General features: G+C 37.2%; 1 protein-coding gene across 6 annotated transcripts in view; it reads right to left on the bottom strand.

The window, feature by feature from the left end:
- The window catches only part of LAMA2 (laminin subunit alpha 2), a 1406020-nt gene extending 1384627 nt beyond the window's left edge, over nucleotides 1-21393 (bottom strand). For all 6 annotated transcript variants that reach the window (XM_053710700.1, XM_053710701.1, XM_053710696.1 and 3 more), the window contains exon 1: nucleotides 21211-21393. In XM_053710700.1, coding sequence (XP_053566675.1) covers nucleotides 21211-21310 — 100 coding nt within the window. In that variant the 5' untranslated portion in view covers nucleotides 21311-21393. The remainder of the gene's footprint in view (nucleotides 1-21210) is intronic.
- Between the last annotated feature and the right edge of the window lie 456 nt (nucleotides 21394-21849).

Consider the following 21849-nt stretch of genomic DNA (forward strand, 5'->3'; position numbering starts at 1 on the left):
TACAGCCTCCTGGAGGAGTTTATTTGCCAGCAGATTTTGCTGCACAGGTATCTTCTGCGGTATCTGCAGCATTATCTGCTTTTCCTATGCCGGGAAAACGTAAGAGGAAAATTAGGCATTCAGATAGTAAGGTTTCTGTTTCACCTTCTGCTATGCAGGTTGCCCTCCCTCATAAGTCTGATGAGGAGGATACGTCTGTAGCCTCTGAGAGTTAAATCTCAGATTCGGACAGTATTATTCCTTTATCTGATACTGAAGACGTAAACTTCAGATTTAAGCTTAAACACCATTGTGTACTACTGTATTGGCTACTTTGGACAACTCCGATACTTCTATCGTTGTCAACCCTAAGAAGTCTAGTTAAACTTAATAAATACTATGATGTTCCTTCCTCTGTGGAAGTTTTTTCTGTCCCAAACCGTGTGACTGAGATTATTTCACAGGAATGGGAGAAGCCAGTGATTGCTTTCTCCCCCTCTCCTGTATTTAAAAAGATGTTTCCTGTTGCTGACTCCATTAAAGATTCTTGGGACACGGTGCCTAAAGTAGAAGGGGCTACTTCTACTCTGGCTAAGAGAACTACGATCCCTATAGAGGATAGCTGCTCCTTTAAGGATCCCATGGACAAAAAGCTGGAAGTTTATTTGAAGAAGATGTATGTTCATCAAGGTCTTCAATGGCAACCTGCAGTTTGTCACAGTAGCAAGTGCAGCATCTTATTAGTGCGACACCTTGTCTGATTCAATTTTAGTAGAGACTCCTTTTGAGGAGATACAAGATAGATTAAGGCTCTTTAACTAGCCAATTTCTTTATTTCTGATGCAAATATGCAAGATGTCTGGCTCCACTATCCTAGCCAGCAGGGCATTGTGGCTAAAATATTGGTCAGCTTCTGGCGCTTCCTTACAATGGTAAGACCTTGTTCAGACCTGGTCTGGCAGAAATAATTTCTGATATTACGGGTGGAAAATGGTCTTTTCTACCGCAAGACAAGAAGAACAGACTCAAAGGACGTCAAAATAATTTCCGTTCCTTTTCGTAACTTCAAAGGTCAAAAGTCTTCCTCTTCCAAGCAGGAGCAGTCCAAGTCTTCTTGGAAGTCCAATCAGTCTTCGAATAAGGGGAAGAAATTAAAGAAACCCTCAGCTGAGTCTATGTCAGCATGAAGGGTCGGCCCCCAGTCCAGGATCGGATCAAGTGGGGGCAGACTTTCCCTGTTTTGTTAAGCATGTAGACAGGATGTCCCATATCCTTGAGCTGTGGACATAGTATCTCAGGCTTACAAAATAGAATTCAAAACTTTCCCTCCCAGGGGCAGATTTCACCTCTCAAGATTATCTGCAGACCAGATAAAAAGAGAGGCATTCTTGAACTGCGTTCAGGACCTTTCCTCTTTGGGAGTGATTGTCCCAGTTCCAGTAAGGGAACAGTGTCTAGGATTCTATTCAAATCTGTTTGTGGTTCCCAAAAAAGAGGGAAATTTCGACCCCTTTTAGACCTAAAGTGCCTCAATAAGTTTCTCATGGTACTTTCCTTCAAAATGGAAACCATTCATTCCATTCTTCCTTTGGTATAAGAGGGTTAGTTCATGATGACCATATACCTGAAGGACGCATATCTTCATGTTCTCATCCACAGGGATCATCACAAATTCCTGACACACAAACACTTTAAGTTTGTGGCTCTTCCATTCGGCCTTGCCACATCTCCCAGAATTGTCTCAAAGGTTCTGGGGGCTCTCTTGGCAGTGATCAGGTCTCTTGCAGTGGCGCCATACCTGGATGACATATTGGTTCAGGCGACATGTTTTTTTCAACAAGCAAACTCTCATGCAAAGATCTTGTTGTCTTTTCTAGATTCCCATGGTTAGAAAGTGAATCTGGAAAAGAGTTCCCTTGTTCCAGCTACATGGGTGGTTTTCTTAGGGACCATAGTAGATTCCCTATCTATGATTTTTTTTTTCTGACAGAGGTCAGATAATCCAAAATTCTCTCCTCTTGCCTCTCTCTTGAGTCTACTGTTCAGCCATCAGGGGCTCAATGTATGGAGGTAATTGGTCTGATGGTTACTTCCATGGACATAATTCCCTTTGCTCTATTCCATTTGAGAGCTCTGCAATTATGCATGCTCAGACAATGGAACGGAGACCATTTGGATCTGTCTCAGAGGATATATCTAGACCAGTCGACAAGAGACTCTCTCCTGTGGTGGCTTTCTCAGGATCATCTGTCTCAGGGCACATACTTCCAGAGACCTTCCTGGGTGATTTTGACCACAGACACTAGCCTGCTAGGCTGGGGAGCAGTCTTGGACTCGTTAAAGGCGCTGGGACTATGTACTAGGGAGGAGTCTGCTCTCCCCATAAACATCTTGAAGTTGAAAGCAATTTACAATGCTCTGATGGCTTGGTCTCAATTGTCTTTAGCCAAGTTTATCAGGTTTCAGTCGGACAACATCACCTCAGTGGCTTAAATTAACCACCAGGGAGGAACTCGGAGTTCCTTAGCCATGAAGGAGGTGGCACGGATTATTCAGTGGGCGGAAGCTCACAATTGTTGTCTATCTGCCATCCACATTCCAGGAGTGGACAACAGGGAAGCGGATTTCCTGAACAGACAGATATTGCATACCGGCAAGTGGGCTCTCCATCCGGAGGTGTTCTCCAGGTTAACCCTCAAATGGTGGGTGCCGGAGTTGGATCTGATGGCGTTTCAGCAGAACGCTAAGCTTCCAAGGTACGGTTCAAGGTCAAGAGATTCTAAGGCCGCTCTAGCGGTTCCTTGGGATTTCGGTCATACCTGATTCCTGTAGGGGAGTGACACTTAACAGCTTTGGTGTGGTGCTCTTTGCCTCCTCCTGCTGGCAAGGAGTGATATTCCCACTAGTAATTGAATGATGTTGTGGACTCTCATACCTTAGGAAAGAAATACATTTATCAGGTAAGCATACTTTTTGTTATTTCTCACATACTGTGTACCATCTTTACTAGACACGTCTAGCTTTTTAGCGCCATACCTTGTTGTTTTCGCTGGTTTTTGGTTTCACTTGGGAGGTAGTAGTATTCTGGGAGGGCATAGAAGTTTTGAGTATTTATGCAATCACAATATATTCCTATCTGCCTGAATCATGAAAGATTAATTTTGACTTTTTAAGTCCCTTTAAAAATTGCAAGTGGAGCGCAATGGAAAATTAAATTACTGTATTTAACTACATTCACTCTTTTGTCAGATTCCCAAATCCTAATAGTTATGTTGTCCCTTAAAGGGATAGTGTAGTCAAAATTAAACATTCATGATTCAGATAGATCATGGAATTTTAAGCAACTTTCTAATTTACTCCTATTATCACATTTTTGTCATTCCCTTGGTATCTTTATTTGAAAAATCTGGAATGTAAGATTAGGAGCAAGCCCATTTTGGTCAGCATCTTGGGAAGTGCTTGCTGATTGGTGGCTAAATTTAGACACAATCAGCATGCACTACTCAGGTGCTAAACAAAAAAATGGTCCTGCTCCTATGCTTACATTCTTGCTTTTTCAAATAAAGATACCAAGACAACAAAGAAAAATTAGGAGTAAATGAGAAAGTTGCTTAAAATTGCATGCTCTATCTGAATCATGAAAGTTTAATTTTGACTAGACTTTTAAATTTGAGTCTTAAAATGGTAGCAGATTCAAGTTAATTGGGGCACCAGATATTTTGCTCAGCTTATTTAAGCCAACTATCCACATAGATGGGGCAGTGATGGCTGTGATTGATCCAATAACGGTAGAAAAAGCACACTCGTGACACAGTGATCACAGGGACACAACAACCAAGACAGTTATAGCAAAGCAGAGCAGTATGGTGGTTGGTTTGTTTTGTGACACACTTGTTTTTATTCAATGACACACTTCTTTTCCGAAGACTTGACTCAGAAAGTGTGTGTTTTTCAGCTTAATGGCTAAACTTTCACTAAACTAAGACAGTCACTTTAAGGGACACTCAATCAAAATTAAACATTATTCAGATAGAGCATGCCATTTTAAACAACTTTCCAATTTACTTCCATTAACAAAATGTGCACAGTCTTTTTATATTTAAACTTTTTGAGTCGCCAGCTCCTACTGAGCATGTGCAAGAATAAGCGTGTATGCGTTTGTGAATGGCTGATATCTGTCACATGGTACAGGGGGAGTGGAAAAAGACATAACTTTTAAAAAAAATATACTACTCATTTGAAGTTCAGACTAAGTGCTATTGCATTGTCTTGTTATCTTGCATTTGTTGATTATGTAAATCTACTGTGTTGACTGGTCCTTTAAATAGGCCAGAGTGATCTAGTCCTGATGTGTCCTGATTAACCTAAAATCCACTACTATATTTACACTCTACTCAGAGAGGCCGTAATGGAAACTGTAGGATTCTGAATTTTGTCCCTTTAACTATTGCGAGTATGTTTATATCTGTTCCTAACTGAAGGTAAGAAACATTCAGGAGACTTTTCATGGTGATGTTTCTGTACTTCTAAATAAATCATTTTTTGTTATCACAATCTTTTTTAAATTCTTTCAAAACAATTATTTTGTGTAGGCATATTTTTCAAATGAATATTACTTTAATGTCCCTTTAAAGTATGATCATGTTTAAAACTGTGGAAATAACACATAAAACATTTTGCAAAACAAACTTATATGGAGGTGAAACCTTAAATAAATAACTAAAGAAAAAAAACTAATCAGGAACGGACCTTAGTGTACACTAATAGCTTGGAACTATTTTGTCTCTCGAATAGGTTTTCATTGTATCACCTTTATATTACTTTTGTTATTTTTTTTCACAGAAGAATGAATGCCTTTTTACATTCCACTGACAGTACCACCCTTTCTCTAGTTATTGTATTTCGCATAGCTTATAATGTAAGTGAACAATGTCAGTGAGTAGGTCATTGCTATTCAGGCTAAATTAATCTGAGTTACAATAACAAACACAGATGTATCCTCTTGCAGTCTTCTTATTTTGGAGCAATATAAATACAATGGTGATGATAGAATGCTCTGTAAATTCACCATAGGTCTTAAATACATTTATAGATGCAGCAAATCTGTCTCCTGGTCAGCATTCCTCTCACCTGAATATATCTTCTCCAATATAAAATGACCCTTGTCTGAAGTACCTTATATGTCAATCTTCATTTGCAAAAGCATCTGTTGCTTTTTGTTTCCTCCAAAATACATGTGAAATGATGGAATAGTCTCTGTGAAGCCCTGTTTCATTCTGTAACTTCAATTTTATTCCCCTCTACGGAGTTGCACCAACTATTCCTTCTTTCCTCATTCAGTCATTTTCTAAGCTAAAAACCAAATCTTTTTAAAAATAATTTCCATGAACTACTAAATATATGCAGGAAATTCCTCACCATCTGTTCTTTTTCCAAATGAATGTAGTTGGACAACATTTGTTTATTAAAATTTACAGTAGTATATATACCTACAATATCACGCTTATGTTTGTTGTTATGTCTAGATTATGATTGGCGTGCTTACTGTTGCTAGTGAGTGATATCGGGTTTTTGTGCCTATTTGCGCACAAGTTAAATATCGCTCATATTACAAGTTGAAAGTAAATGTGAACGCATGAGCGCAAAACGCGATTTGCGCTAGAATGATTACCGCAACTTGAATGCTCTGGTTAACTGTTACGAGAGACAAAAAGGTGGCACAAAACACATCAAAAATACATTTTGACAGTACAGTTAAACTCAAATTAACACTGTCTGATACAAATTATTGCAGAACAAAATTGATTTAAAAAGTTATGAGTTCAAAGATATGAGGTCTCAGGTGAAAAAAAGGCATGCAAAGGGCTTTAACATAGAGATTCATACATATATATGTCTAAATATTTAAATGTATGTATATTTATATATGTGCGTATATATGTATTTATAATAATAACCAGTATTTATATAGCGCCTTTCTCCCAGTGAGACTCAAAGTGATTGTTTAGTGCTCGCTCTCGGAATTAACCAAATCTGCAGCTCAATACATTATTATCCAATTTCATGGTACTCATTTTATCGACCTCAGAAGGATGAAGGGCTGTGTTGGCTCTGCTGGGATTTGATCCTGCGACCTTAGATCTTTATAACAGGCTTTTGTGTAGTCAGGGAATTTACCAACTGAGCTACCTCATCGGCCTGTATTTGCAGACATATATACACATATAAACACATAAATACATATCTATAGACATATAGACATAAAGGAGCCAATTTATAAAAGGCCTTTTGGACATGATCCGTCATTGCGGATCATGTCCGACAGACCTTGCTGAATGCGGAGAGCAATACGCTCTCCGCATTCAGCATTGCACCAGCAGCTCTTGTGAACTGTTGGTGCAACGCTGCCCCCTGTAGATTTGTGACCAGTCAGCTGCTAGCAGGGGGGTGTAAATCAACCTGATCATATTTGATCGGGTTGAATTGTGGCAATCTCTGTCCGCCTCCTCAGAGTAGGCGGACAGGTTATGGAGCAGTGACTTTAGACCGCTGCTTCATAACTGGTGTTTCTGGCTAGTCTGAAGGCTCGCCAGAAACATGGGGCTTCAAGCTCCATATGGAGCTTGATAGATAGACCCCATAGTCTAAGTGCATTGGAGCCCTTTGCAGTAAAGTAGCTGAAAAAATAAAAAAATCGTATTTATGCAATATTCATACTTAATAAAGTTTTTTTTTTTATTTAATAAAGTGTTATAGTGTGTACTTACTGTAAATATTGTACATTCCCATGTTGTTCAAATAGGGGAATATCATCTCTGTATTGTTAAATAGATATTCCTATGTATATATCTATACCTATATATAATCATCTATATTTATATATATATATATATATATATATATATATATATATATATATATATATATATATATATATATATATATATATATAGGAATAAATGCATATTTAACCTAAATTCAATCAGAAATATATATAGCAATATATATTTAATAATATATAATTAAACATTTTAAGAACATTAGATTGTACATTATGCCAAATAAGATTCTGTATTTGTTCTTTTAAATAACTGCGATCAGATTTGCATGACTTGTTGGGTGTTCAGGTTTTTTAAAATCGAGGCTCTATTGAACTCTATGGGAGAATGCTATTATGTGTTCACAACCTCGAACAGTTTATCTTTTATCATGAGCGTGCGCTCGAGTGCAAACGGTTAACTTTCAACTCATAATATGACTGCGAACCGCCAAGCGCAAAAATCCTACATCTAACGGATTTAATGCTTGAATGCAAGCACTCCACTCATTTTCCCAGATTTCCAAGATCCCAATTCAGGACATCTCAGACCCAAATTTGTAACACCTCAGAAATATTGAGGTGTTAAAAAAACTGTTGAAAATGTTTAATTTATACAGGCATGTGAAAATAGTTTAGCTACAATGAAAGCCAATAGTAAAAACTACTTTTAAGGTAAAACTGTTCTAGAAGTAGAAGAGCTGCTGTATTTTTTAGAGCTGCGTATTTTCTTAATGAGGTTGGGATCCCAACCCATACTTGAGCTGTAAGTGCTCTAGCCTCAAACACGTTGTCTGCCCAGGGGTGAAACTACAGGGGGTGCAGAGGTCGCAATTGCGACTGGGCCCCCAAGGGTGGGGAACCAGCTTTAAAAAAAAAAAAAAAAAAAAAAAATTTTTTTTACAATTAAAAACGTTGACCTGCCACTGACTGCACTGATATCCTGTCAGTGTGACATGACGCTTCACTAGTGTCTCTGACTACAGGGGTTAGTGTTTCTCTTTTACCCATTGGTGTTTATGTGTGTGTGTGCATGTATGTATGTGACTGTGTGTGTATTTTTGTGGAACCAGCAAATTACAGACCTTTTTATTACAACATGGGGGGGGGGGCAGGGTGTAAACAGTGTCAGTTTATACAGTACCACTCTATACAGTATGGGGGGCTGGACTATGTCACATACTACTGTGGTCACTTTATAAAGTACTGGGGCGGGTAGGGTCAGGCCATCCATATCACCGACAGATTACAGACTGTGTCACTGACTCACTATATACAGTACTGGTAGGTTAAACAGTGTCACTATATACAGTAATAGGGGGTCAGACCATCTCACAGACTGTGGGCACAGGGTACCTCCTTTTTCAGACATGTAATCTGATTCACAATTTTTCTCTGAGTTAAAAGTAAAATAAAAAAAAGATATGTTTCAAATTCACTTTTTTTTGGGTGGGCGTGGGGGTAGGGGGGCCTTCTTAGATTCTTGCACATGGGCCCTGTGGTTTCTAGTTACGCCTCTGTGTCTGCCTCTGTATATCAGCCGATATCAGCTGTCTTTGTATGCAAGCACATGGTGTAATTGTACCCACATATTTGATTTAAGCTAAAGGATACTGGATATTCACACATACATAGTTTATTTGTCTTTCTCATGAATATGGTTTTGCACACATATTGCCATACTATGTGCTTTGCATGACTTAAATATGAACTGTAGCTAATGCAATCTGTAAAACCCTGCTCACATACAAGTGTAAAACTACCCCAGCTCTGCACACACCTTGCCTGGCACACAAAATCTCTGTATAGCAGCAGCCGACAGACATTGATTATCACTATGCCCTGCAATAGTATATAAGTATAGAACTATCTACCTCTACACACATTATACCTGGCACAAATGTTTCCTGTATAGCAGCAGACAGGCATTGATTACCACTATTAAGATCCCCATAGCTATCCTATCTTCCTCTGTAGCCACTAGGGACTGCCCCAGCTTTGTCACCCTGCTGGTCATGAAAAGTAAGAAGATGCTCCCAGTAAAACGTGGGCAAAACTCCTTTTACCACTACCACTCCCTGCTCTCTCTAAGAATATAAACTGTGATACGCAAAAGGGAATCTTGCTGATTGAGGAAGTAACTGCAGCTGATTTTGTGGAAAGTGGTTCTGTCATTTACACACCAGGAAAATGGACAGGAAACCCATTATTGCAAATTCAGGACAATCCGGGACAACATATCTTTGCCCTTTAAAAATTATATAAAGAATGTTCTGAAAAAAACAAACAAAATAGGAACACACTGTGCAAATTGAGGACTGTCCTTAAAAAATAAGAATGTCTGGTCACTTTACTGTTAAGTCAATGCCAGAATGGAAATTTGGGTAAAAGTGGATTGTGGTTTAGAATTGGTGGAAGTGATATGTGGATTTAAAAAAACATATTTATTTTTAGTCTATGGGATCAATTTAACAAATGGCGGGCGGACATGATTCACTGTAGCAAATCATGTCTACCCAACATTGTGGACGCTGTCGGCATTAAACATTGCACAAGCATTTCTGGTGAAATGCTTGTGTAATGCTACCCCCTGCCAATCATCCACTAGTAGGGGGTGTCAATCATTATGATCGTATCCAATCGGGATGATTGCAGTCCGCCACTTTAATGCTGCTTCTTAACTTCTCTTTCCCACGAGCCAGAAACTTTGGGGGTAGATTGCTTCCAAGTAATGCCTTATAGAATAAAAACAAGTAAGGTAACAGAAAAGAAAGGAAAGGAAAGGAAAAAAGGAAAGGAAAAAAAAGGAAAGGAAAAGAAAGGGAAGGAAAGGAAGGAAGAAGCAAAGCTTCTAAATTGTATGGCTTATAAATGGCGCTGAAAGAGACAACTTGGGGGTTTATCACAATCAATGCATTATTATAATTAGTTGCAAGTTAACAACTGCAGATGAGATGTTTTCTATGCTGACACAATCACAATCAACTATTATTGCTTATCAACAGTACTTTTTCATTATCACTTTGGTGAAAAATAGCCATGTACTTAACACGTTCCAGGTCTGTTTGGCTGATAATAAATCCAAATTACAGGGCCAATATTCATTTACCGAATTCAACAGCTAAAAGGAGTAGATAAATCATTGGCAAGGCTTTCCCAAATGTTTATGATTGCCCCAAAAAAGTTTAGAATGTAACACTGGTTTGGGGCAACTATTAAGCACACTGAAATAATCCACCACCATGCTGGATGATGTTAGGAGCAACTTCACCAAACATATACACATGATACCCGCTCAATCAATTAAAGTTTAAAAATAATAATAAGCACTTTTCCCTAATAAAGTTAAGCAAAATCAATACCCTTGCAAAAACATATGCTTACTGTACCTATAAAAATGCCCTGTTTAAATCACTTAAAAAGACATACTCACATATTGCTTTGGTTTTAGCCTGTTGTCTAATCACTAAACCTGTGATGTAAGCACTTTATCCTGAACATTTTTTTGGGGGATTTCATAATCATGAGATAAGCATTTTGTCTTGTTTTCAGAATGTAAAGTTTTCTTAGTATAGGGATATTAAATAGCAAAAACACACTAACAGGACTGGCCAACATTCATAAATTGGTATCTACTAAAAAGAAGCACAAGATTGTGATAAACTCTATAATCATTTAAAAAATAAAACTTGGAGATCACCAACTATCATATACTTGGAATATAAGATACAGGACATTGTTATGGACAGTTTTTAAGCAAAAAGCAAACATTGGGCTCCATTTATCAAAGGCCAGGCAGACAAGGTTTTTGGTCTTAAACCTTGTCTGCCCAGCCTCGCTGTGAGCAGGTAGAAATATGCTGCCTGCAGTTAACATTTCACAATTTGTTGATTGCGCAATTCCACCCCCTGCTTGCACGGGGCCAAATGCGAGCAATAGGCGGGTCGTCAATCAGTTCGATCCGATTGGAATTAGATGATTTCAATTCACCACCTAAAGTGTCATAGATAGGTTGTATCTGAGCGAGACTGAAAAAAACTGGGGCTTCGAAGCAGCTATTGCTGCTTGTTAAATAAACCCCTAAATATCAACAATATGGTATTTACTTCTTCTCTATAGCAAAAAAGCATACGGAAAATAATGTCCATATGTGCTAAAGTTCAAAATGTGTATTTACTAAAGTATTTACTAAATTGGGAATCATAAATACAAGATAGATGGTGACGTAATTTCTTTGGAGTATCCAATACAGATGTTTTCTAAATATCCTGCTCAAATATCACTGCCAAAACAACATGATGTATTTCATCTCATTCAAAATATTGTTTTTAGGTTGTTGCCCAGATCATTTAAGCTCCATTTTTAATAACCCAGGATAAGAGCATCCATTGTTTTAGCTTATGCAACTACATAGTCAGAAAAATATTAGATCAGGTCTCAAGAGCACACACTATTAGCTTTTTTTTTTTATTTCTGCCCATGTGATGAAATATTGTGTTATCTTCAGTCTATGTAGCAAAAGCTGGGGGGGTGTCAGATAAAGGATTTTTTTCATATTATTCTCAGATAATAAGGACAGTAACTGCAATACTTTTAAAGCATTGCACCAATTGCGTACCTCTAAATGTTTTAAAAAGATTGGATAAGGGCTCTTTGGTAACCATTTTGGTTCCTGGTCACACTCCTGGCATCTATCTCTGCTTCTGCTTAAAAGCACTTGTAGTGCAGGCTTGCTCCTGTGAGCCAGCTTGCTACAAGTTAAAAAGCAAAGTTTGTATGACCGCTGCTTCTTAACTTCTCCGCTACTTGTTCGTTCTGAGTGATTGCTAGACCTTGATCTTGCACAACTGATTGCTTGAGAGCAGGGTTCAGCACGGCACTTTTTTTTTTTTTGAGCAATAATAAATGTGGGCAGTGGACGAGTCTGCTGCCCAATCAGCTTAAAGAGCAGCAAACAAATTCTGTAGCTGGGAACCTTGTCCACCTGTCTAATAATAAATGGGACTTAATATGTGTTTTAAGGAATACTATGTGTGCAATTAGATGTTTATATAAATTAAAGTATTAATTTAAAAGTCTAGTTTAGCTTGTGGACTCTTTAAATAAAGAATGTTTCACAGTGCTGTGTTTAAAGCCACGGGCTGATGCAAAGATTGGTGAATTTGTTTTTATGTAATTTTTGCATTATTGACCTTAGTTATGTGTTTTTAACCTCTCCAAAAGAGATAGACACATAGGTTAAGTCCTGCTCAGGAACCACAAGCATTGAAGCTCCCAAGAATGACATAGCCAGGGAACCAATGTAGAAAGGCAGTCACACAGTACACCAATCACTAGCTGTGATCTGCTTGGGAGCAAGACTTTACAGATGTGTTTAACCTCTTTGTGGGACTTAGACTCACAGTTTGCTAGAGTCACTAATGAAAACATATTTGCACCAAAATGTTTCTTGAACTTAAAGCAATTTCTTTTGTTTATTTATTTTTTCTTGAAAAGTTCAATTTCAATGCAATAGCGGTAAATAGCAAAAGAAAATGATACATTACTAAAACACACAGCACCTACTAGTGTTTACCATAAAAGTAACAGTCAATGGGGCATATGTATCAAGCTCCGAATGGAGCTTGATGCCCCGTGTTTCTGGCGAGCCTGCAGGCTCGCCAGAAACAGCAGTTATGAAGCAGCGGTCACAAAGACCGCTGCTCCATGACCTGTCCACCTGCTCTGAGCAGGCGGACAGACATCGCCGGAAATCAACCCGATTGAGTACAATCGGGTTGATTGACACCCCCCTGCTGGTGGCCTATTGGCCGCGAGTCTGCAGGGGGCGGCGTTGCACCAGCAGCTCTTGCGAGCTGCTGGTGCAATGCTGAATACGGCGAGCGTATTGCTCGACGTATTCAGCGAGGTCTGTCGGACCAGATCCACACTGTCGGATCAGGTCCGACAGACCTTGATAACTAGAGGCCAATGGCTAAAGTGATGCAACTCCAAGTCCCTTCAAATAGAACAAACTTAAAGGAAAAACATCAAAATAAATATTCAACAGTATTTTACCATTTTTATGTCAGTGGGTCTCTCTAGGACCCATATTAATGAAATTAGACTAACTCTAAAAACTAGTTTTTATTTTGGAATTCACCACCATGCACCCTAAAGTATTTGCCAAAGATTCTTAACATTTCTTGCACTTACAAACTCCTTTTTTCCCTCCAAAGTTTAGTGTTTGGCCTAGCTTTTTATAAAAATGTACAGTAGCAGATATGTCTACAAAATCACATTTATGTTCCATGTCAAACCAATGCCAGGATGACAGTTTGGAAGAAGTGGGTGACGATAAGGAGCTTGGTGGCAGGAATATGTTCTATTAAAGTTCTGCTTAGGAGATACAAAGAGATCCATTTCTGCAGCTCCTGGACCCTTGCAATGCAGACTCACTCATGCTTTAGAAAACTGCTTTCTAACCCTCTTTGCATCTTCAGAATTAGCAGACTTGTATGTATTGGGTACTTGTAAAGTGCAGCTAATCACCCGTAAGGGTCTCAAGGCACTGCTCATTTTATCGACCTCAGAAGGATGAAAGGCTGAATCAACCTTGCCAGGGATTGAACCTGCAACCCTTGGGTTGCTACAGAGCTCAGCCACAGTGCAGCATGCTGAGCTATCTGTCTAGAATAAAGGGACATTCCAGTCTAAATAAAATGCACATTGATGAATTTTATTTTTGAATATAAACATACTTGCAATATACATACATTGGCAAAAAAACCTAGTAAAAGTTATCACTGGTTTAGTGCTAAAACGTTCCTCTGCATAATCATGTGAAGCATAGCTTGATATTCTTAGTGTGCAAGTATTTTAAATACTGCAGCTGCTCAAGTTGGGCTTATGTCATGTCAGTAATTAACAAATTAAGGGCCAGATTACGAGTGAAGCACTATTTAATGCTCAATCGTTAACTTTGCTAGAAATAAGCTTTTTTTGCACTTTTCGGGTTGCGATTGTATTATGAGTTGAAAGGAAACTGTTTTGCTCGCAAAAAGCAAAGCTTAGAATATTGCGTCAATGGTGCAAAAAAAGTGGAAAAAAACACCCAACTCGCACTCAAACACAAATGCATATTCTAATGTGAGCTAACCCGACATTAAAATATGAATATTTCATATTCCAATGTTCTTCACATATATTCACAGAATATTCATAAATACATATTTCTACATATATATGATGGTATTTTGGTACAATATATATCTATTCTATATAAATAAAGATGATTTAGGCAGATATACACAGATATATACACAGATATATATATATATATATATATATATATATATATATATATATATATATATATATATATATATATATATATATATATATATATATATATATATATATATATAGGAATATCTATTTATAAACATTTTGAACATATTCTACTATGTGCAGAACATTGGAATGTGAAATAATTACAGTAAATACAAAGTTAAACCATTATTAAAAATGAATATTGCATATGTTTTTTCCATGATTTCATCTACTTAACTGCACAAGGCTTCAATGCACTTATATATGTTTGGAAGACCTAGAAAATCAGAGTGCAGAAGATGAAATACAATATATGTATATATATATATATATATATATATATATATATATATATATATATATACAGGGAGTGCAGAATTATTAGGCAAGTTGTATTTTTGAGGATTAATTTTATTATTGAACAACAACCATGTTCTCAATGAACCCAAAATACTCATTAATATCAAAGCTGAATAGTTTTGGAAGTAGTTTTTAGTTTGTTTTTAGTTATAGCTATTTTAGGGGGATATCTGTGTGTGCAGGTGACTATTACTGTGCATAATTATTAGGCAACTTAACAAAAAACAAATATATACCCATTTCAATTATTTATTTTTACCAGTGAAACCAATATAACATCTCAACATTCACAAATATACATTTCTGACATTCAAAAACAAAACAAAAACAAATCAGTGACCAATATAGCCACCTTTCTTTGCAAGGACACTCAAAAGCCTGCCATCCATGGATTCTGTCAGTGTTTTGATCTGTTCACCATCAACATTGCGTGCAGCAGCAACCACAGCCTCCCAGACACTGTTCACAGAGGTGTACTGTTTTCCCTCCTTGTAAATCTCACATTTGATGATGGACCACAGGTTCTCAATGGGGTTCAGATCAGGTGAACAAGGAGGCCATGTCATTAGATTTTCTTCTTTTATACCCTTTCTTGCCAGCCACGCTGTGGAGTACTTGGACGCGTGTGATGGAGCATTGTCCTGCATGAAAATCATGTTTTTCTTGAAGGATGCAGACTTCTTCCTGTACCACTGCTTGAAGAAGGTGTCTTCCAGAAACTGGCAGTAGGACTGGGAGTTGAGCTTGACTCCATCCTCAACCCGAAAAGGCCCCACAAGCTCATCTTTGATGATACCAGCCCAAACCAGTACTCCACCTCCACCTTGCTGGCGTCTGAGTCGGACTGGAGCTCTCTGCCCTTTACCAATCCAGCCACGGGCCCATCCATCTGGCCCATCAAGACTCACTCTCATTTCATCAGTCCATAAAACCTTAGAAAAATCAGTCTTGAGATATTTCTTGGCCCAGTCTTGACGTTTCAGCTTGTGTGTCTTGTTCAGTGGTGGTCGTCTTTCAGCCTTTCTTACCTTGGCCATGTCTCTGAGTATTGCACACCTTGTGCTTTTGGGCACTCCAGTGATGTTGCAGCTCTGAAATATGGCCAAACTGGTGGCAAGTGGCATCTTGGCAGCTGCACGCTTGACTTTTCTCAGTTCATGGGCAGTTATTTTGTGCCTTGGTTTTTCCACACGCTTCTTGCGACCCTGCTGACTATTTTGAATGAAACGCTTGATTGTTCGATGATCACGCTTCAGAAGCTTTTCAATTTTAAGAGTGCTGCATCCCTCTGCAAGATATCTCACTATTTTTGACTTTTCTGAGCCTGTCAAGTTCTTCTTTTGACCCATTTTGCCAAAGGAAAGGAACTTGCCTAATAATTTTGCACACCTGATATACAGGGAGTGCAGAATTATTAGGCAAATGAGTATTTTGAGCACATCATCCTCTTTATGCATGTTGTCTTACTCCAAGCTGTATAGGCTCGAAAGCCTACTACCAATTAAGCATATTAGGTGATGTGCATCTCTGTAATGAGAAGGGGTGTGGTCTAATGACATCAACACCCTATATCAAGTGTGCATAATTATTAGGCAACTTCCTTTCCTTTGGCAAAATGGGTCAAAAGAAGGACTTGACAGGCTCAGAAAAGTCAAAAATAGTGAGATATCTTGCAGAGGGATGCAGCACTCTTAAAATTGCAAAGCTTCTGAAGCGTGATCATCGAACAATCAAGCGTTTCATTCAAAATAGTCAACAGGGTCGCAAGAAGCGTGTGGAAAAACCAAGGCGCAAAATAACTGCCCATGAACTGAGAAAAGTCAAGCGTGCAGCTGCCAAGATGCCACTTGCCACCAGTTTGGCCATATTTCAGAGCTGCAACATCACTGGAGTGCCCAAAAGCACAAGGTGTGCAATACTCAGAGACATGGCCAAGGTAAGAAAGGCTGAAAGACGACCACCACTGAACAAGACACACAAGCTGAAACGTCAAGACTGGGCCAAGAAATATCTCAAGACTGATTTTTCTAAGGTTTTATGGACTGATGAAATGAGAGTGAGTCTTGATGGGCCAGATGGATGGGCCCATGGCTGGATTGGTAAAGGGCAGAGAGCTCCAGTCCGACTCAGACGCCAGCAAGGTGGAGGTGGAGTACTGGTTTGGGCTGGTATAATCAAAGATGAGCTTGTGGGGCCTTTTCAGGTTGAGGATGGAGTCAAGCTCAACTCCCAGTCCTACTGCCAGTTTCTGGAAGACACCTTCTTCAAGCAGTGGTGCAGGAAGAAGTCTACATCCTTCAAGAAAAACATGATTTTCATGCAGGACAATGCTCCATCACACACGTCCAAGTACTCCACAGCGTGGCTGGCAAGAAAGGGTATAAAAGAAGAAAATCTAATGACATGGCCTCCTTGTTCACCTGATCTGAACCCCATTGAGAACCTGTGGTCCATCATCAAATGTGAGATTTACAAGGAGGGAAAACAGTACACCTCTCTGAACAGTGTCTGGGAGGCTGTGGTTGCTGCTGCACGCAATGTTGATGGTGAACAGATCAAAACACTGACAGAATCCATGGATGGCAGGCTTTTGAGTGTCCTTGCAAAGAAAGGTGGCTATATTGGTCACTGATTTGTTTTCGTTTTGTTTTTGAATGTCAGAAATGTATATTTGTGAATGTTGAGATGTTATATTGGTTTCACTGGTAAAAATAAATAATTGAAATGGGTATATATTTGTTTTTTGTTAAGTTGCCTAATAATTATGCACAGTAATAGTCACCTGCACACACAGATATCCCCCGAAAATAGCTATAACTAAAAACAAACTAAAAACTACTTCCAAAACTATTCATCTTTGATATTAATGAGTTTTTTGGGTTCATTGAGAACATGGTTGTTGTTCAATAATAAAATTAATCTTCAAAAATACAACTTGCCTAATAATTCTGCACTCCCTGTAGGGTGTTGATGTCATTAGACGACACCCCTTCTCATTACAGAGATGCACATCACCTAATATGCTTAATTGGTAGTAGGCTTTCGAGCCTATACAGCTTGGAGTAAGACAACATGCATAAAGAGGATGATGTGGTCAAAATACTCATTTGCCTAATAATTCTGCACTCCCTGTATATATATATATATATATATATATATATATATATATATATATATATATATATATATATATATATATATATATATGTCTTATGTCTGTACTCCAGTGGAAACCTGTGAAGCTCTGGTGAACTCCATGCCCAAGAGGGTTAAGGCAGTTCTGGAAAATAATGGTGGTCACACAAAATATTGACACTTTGGACCCAATTTGGACATTTCCACTTAGGGGTGTACTCACTTTTGTTGCCAACGGTTTAGACATTAATGGCTGTGTGTTTGAGTTATTTTGAGGGGACAGCAAATTTACACTGTTATACAGGCTGTACACTCACTACTTTACATTGTAGCAAAGTGTAATTTCTTCAGTGTTGTCACATGAAAAGATATAATAAAATATGTACAAAAATGTGAGGGGTGTACTCACTTTTGTGAGATACTGTATATATATATATATATATATATATATATATATATATATATATATATATATATATATATATATACACATAAATGTTAACGCCCTTTGCCTGCCTTTTTTCCCCCTAACACCTGAGAGATCTCATATCTTGGAGCCCTTGTAACTTTTGTGTACAATATTTATTTTAATATTTTTTATTAGATGGTGTTATTATGAGTGTAACTTACATTGTAATGTAATTTTTATGTGTTTTGTGACAGTTATGTTTTACAAAACAGTTAACCAGAGCTCTGAGGACTCACTAACCTGACCCGCTTGCACAAATGTTAGTGTTCCACTTATAATCTGGCCCTAAGTCTTTACCAAGTGATACACGCCACTTAGGCTCTCTAATAAGTGCTGTGTTTAAAATGCTAGTGCAATGAGCATACTTAAATACACTTTTGAAATAGCTATAGCTTTTATCATGTGAATTCCAATTTTTGCTGGAATGTCCCTTTAAAAAAAAAATACTGGACCAATTTGTGTGTTATGATTGAAAATCGCTTGTCCCACTCAGCAGGATAAGGCTACACATATGTGGGCAGACAAGTTGCGTGCTACAGTATAACAGACAAAGCCATAAATACAACAATTGTTTACTTTATCCATATGAGCACAAATATTTTTTTAAAAAAAACTGTCTTATGATCAGCAGATTTGCAAGAACTGGAAATGATAACACTATATAATTTAAGAATCAAATAGTTTAAAGGGAAAAGAAGGTATAGACTTGTATATAACACAGCAGAGGTTGTTTCCCATCTCAGTATTGCGCAATAAATATTAACATTAAAAGCAGTACACTTAAAATGCTGCATTGCTATTATTTGAACAGTATAAAAGGTTTATATTTATAAGATCAGACTGATAAAGTAAACCAGACATAAAGTATGTTAAAATGTCTAGCAAGGGAAAATTATAGAGGATGTTTGAAATGCAGATGGAATTTATTTCAGTAAAAATGTGATTTTTTTTTTAGCTTTGTGTCATTTAAAATATTTACTAAGTTAAATATCTGACTCGGTAATCAATTCTATTGACTTGCACTGGATTAGGTAATTTAACACAGACACAAAAACATTTTACAGCGTGGCTAAAATAGTCATTGTAAGTTGGTACAGCTGTATGAGCAAATGTTACAAAAAATAAAAAAGCAATAAAGTGAACAATCTATTTAAAGAGGTTATTTTTTTGAAGTAAACACAAATTAGCTAATTGGAACAGATGGGTTAGAAAATCCAAAAATAATAAAAGTCCTTACATTACAAAACAAATACTAAAGGAGTCTTTAAAAAAAAAAAAAATTAAGAGTAGATGCTGCTATTTATTGTCTATTTTGTGGCCACGTGTTGATAAAATAGTAAAAGTCCTCTCCAGGCATGCCCATTGCATCCTATTGCTGAGAAGGGCATGCCCAGAGAGCCAATCAGAGTATCTCAATGATGTAGCTACCATTCAGCATTTGTACCTAGCTTAGAACTAACTCTGCAGCACCTGAGCATAACTAAGTTTAAAGGGACATGAAACCCAAAAATTTTCTTTTATAATTCAGACAGAGAATACAATTTTAAACAACTTTACAATTTACTTCTATTATTTAATTTGCTTCCTTCTCTTGTTATTCTTTGCTGAAAGGTTTATCTAGGAAAGCTCGGGGGCAGCAGAGAACCTAGGTTCTAGCTGCTGATTGGTGGCTGCATATATATATATATATATATATATATATATATATATATATATATATATATATATTGATCGTGATTGGCTCACCCATGAGTTCAGTTAGAAACCATTAGTGCATTACTGCTACTTCAACAAATGATACCAAGAGAATGAAACAAATTAGATAATAGAAGTAAATTAGAAAGTTGTTTAACATTGTATTTTCTATCTGAATCAGTAAAAAAAAATTGGGTTTCATGTCCCTTTAACCCCTTTGCAGGTGTTAAATACAATAGTGGACCTATTTAATAGAGGGTGCTGGTGCAGAAATGTTTTTGGGCCCCACAAAGGTAACTCAGTAGTAAGCGATAGTAATAATATAGATATTGCTCTGTATAGTTATTTTGAGCATAGATAGACCTACAACTTGGACTAATAAAAGGCTCCCTGCATTAGGATTTCACACTCCTATGTATAGACTGGCTGATTTGTGGCCCCCAGCACCTGGGCCCTGGTGTCACTGCTTCTGCTTCACCAATGGTAGTCCCGCCCCTGGTTCAATACATTCCTATCAAGGGACGTTTGTGCAATAATAAGGTGCACTAACAGAATAAATCAGAATAGACTATTTCATTAATGTGTTAGTATATCCATTAAAAAGGGAAGATTCCTTTTTTCAGTGTCTCATGTAAGTTATATGCTTTTCCAAGAGCATAATGCTTATTTCTGGGGACTGATGAAGGATTCAGAATAATCATAAAGAAGAAAAGAAAAAACAGAACAGCTATCTAATATTGTTCTTATGCTTAATCATAAAAATCAGTGAAATAAATAAATAATATATTTGAGTACTGAAACATGTATATACAAATGAAGGTTTTAGATATTAAAACTATCATAATGAAAATTCTTTGAGATTATCTAGTGAATCCTTGGTAACTTTGTACAAATACATAAACAAACAAGTACATAAATACATCAGCAAAAAAGATAAATCAAACAAAAATCTATAATATGCCTATTAATGGTGTTTTTGGCAATTGACTGAACAGAAAAAAACTTTAAGTTAAATAACTAAAATTTAAAATATATCCATAGATTGAAAAAATCACAAACATTTATTGAACTTTCAAAAGGAATAATTTAATTTAGTCAAGAAAATGGTATTAAACTTCAAACAAACAAAACAAAAATACTATTGATACACTGTAAAGGAAAGATACTGAGATTGCCCTGCATAAAGAATTAATTAATAAGTCTTCATAACTAAAGTCTACTGCAAATGTGACATGTTTTGTGCTAGCCACTGTCACAAACAACTGACATTTTGATGCAAATGTAGGGAAAGAAACAGAGACTGAACCCAATGAACAGTATACTTTGAATTCTTGTTTTCAGCTGTCATAAAAATGTTGTCTTTGAGATTTAGGACACAAGCTTAAAACCCCCCAGCACATTCTACATATACACACTGGAGACATCACACAAAGTCTTACTGTACCTCTCTGCTCTTGAGACTGTGCACATCCAGTGAACATCAAAGTTAGGAAAATCGTAAGAAAAGTTTTGTGTGCCATTACCAACTGGTAAATGTTCAACATCTTGCGAAAAGAGAGACTAGAGGAGACTCCTCTCCTCTCTGCTTTCTCCCCTGTTCCTTGCTGACTGCAGCTGTGAGCCAGACACACAAACTCCAAGACTTCAGGCTAAAGTTAGAGACAGTTTGAAAAATATACTCCTCCTTCCTTGCTCCCATTGGGGCACAGAAAATCAGTTTACATGCTTATGTGTGACAATAAGGCACCTGGCCTGCTTTGTCTTATTTACGATGGTTTGCTGCTCATTTATGTATGTGGATCTTAATATAGCAAATGATTTGATAAATGCACAACAGTTGTACAACGCAATTTGTTCTGGACATAAAATTGATGCTTTTACACAAACTTTTTATTATATATATATATATATAAAAAAAAAAGTTGAAGAAACACATATGGAAAACATAAATTTAATCTTACTTTGATCTATTACTTCAGGAAAATAGTTTGGCAGTATTTCTATTTTTCTTAAGAAAGTCAATGTAAAAAAGTTACACATCTCCCATTCCTTACTGCAAACTTATTTTATATAATCAAGTAAT

The sequence above is a fragment of the Bombina bombina genome, chromosome 4, assembly GCF_027579735.1.
Source record: "Bombina bombina isolate aBomBom1 chromosome 4, aBomBom1.pri, whole genome shotgun sequence".
Classification (NCBI taxonomy): domain Eukaryota; kingdom Metazoa; phylum Chordata; class Amphibia; order Anura; family Bombinatoridae; genus Bombina; species Bombina bombina.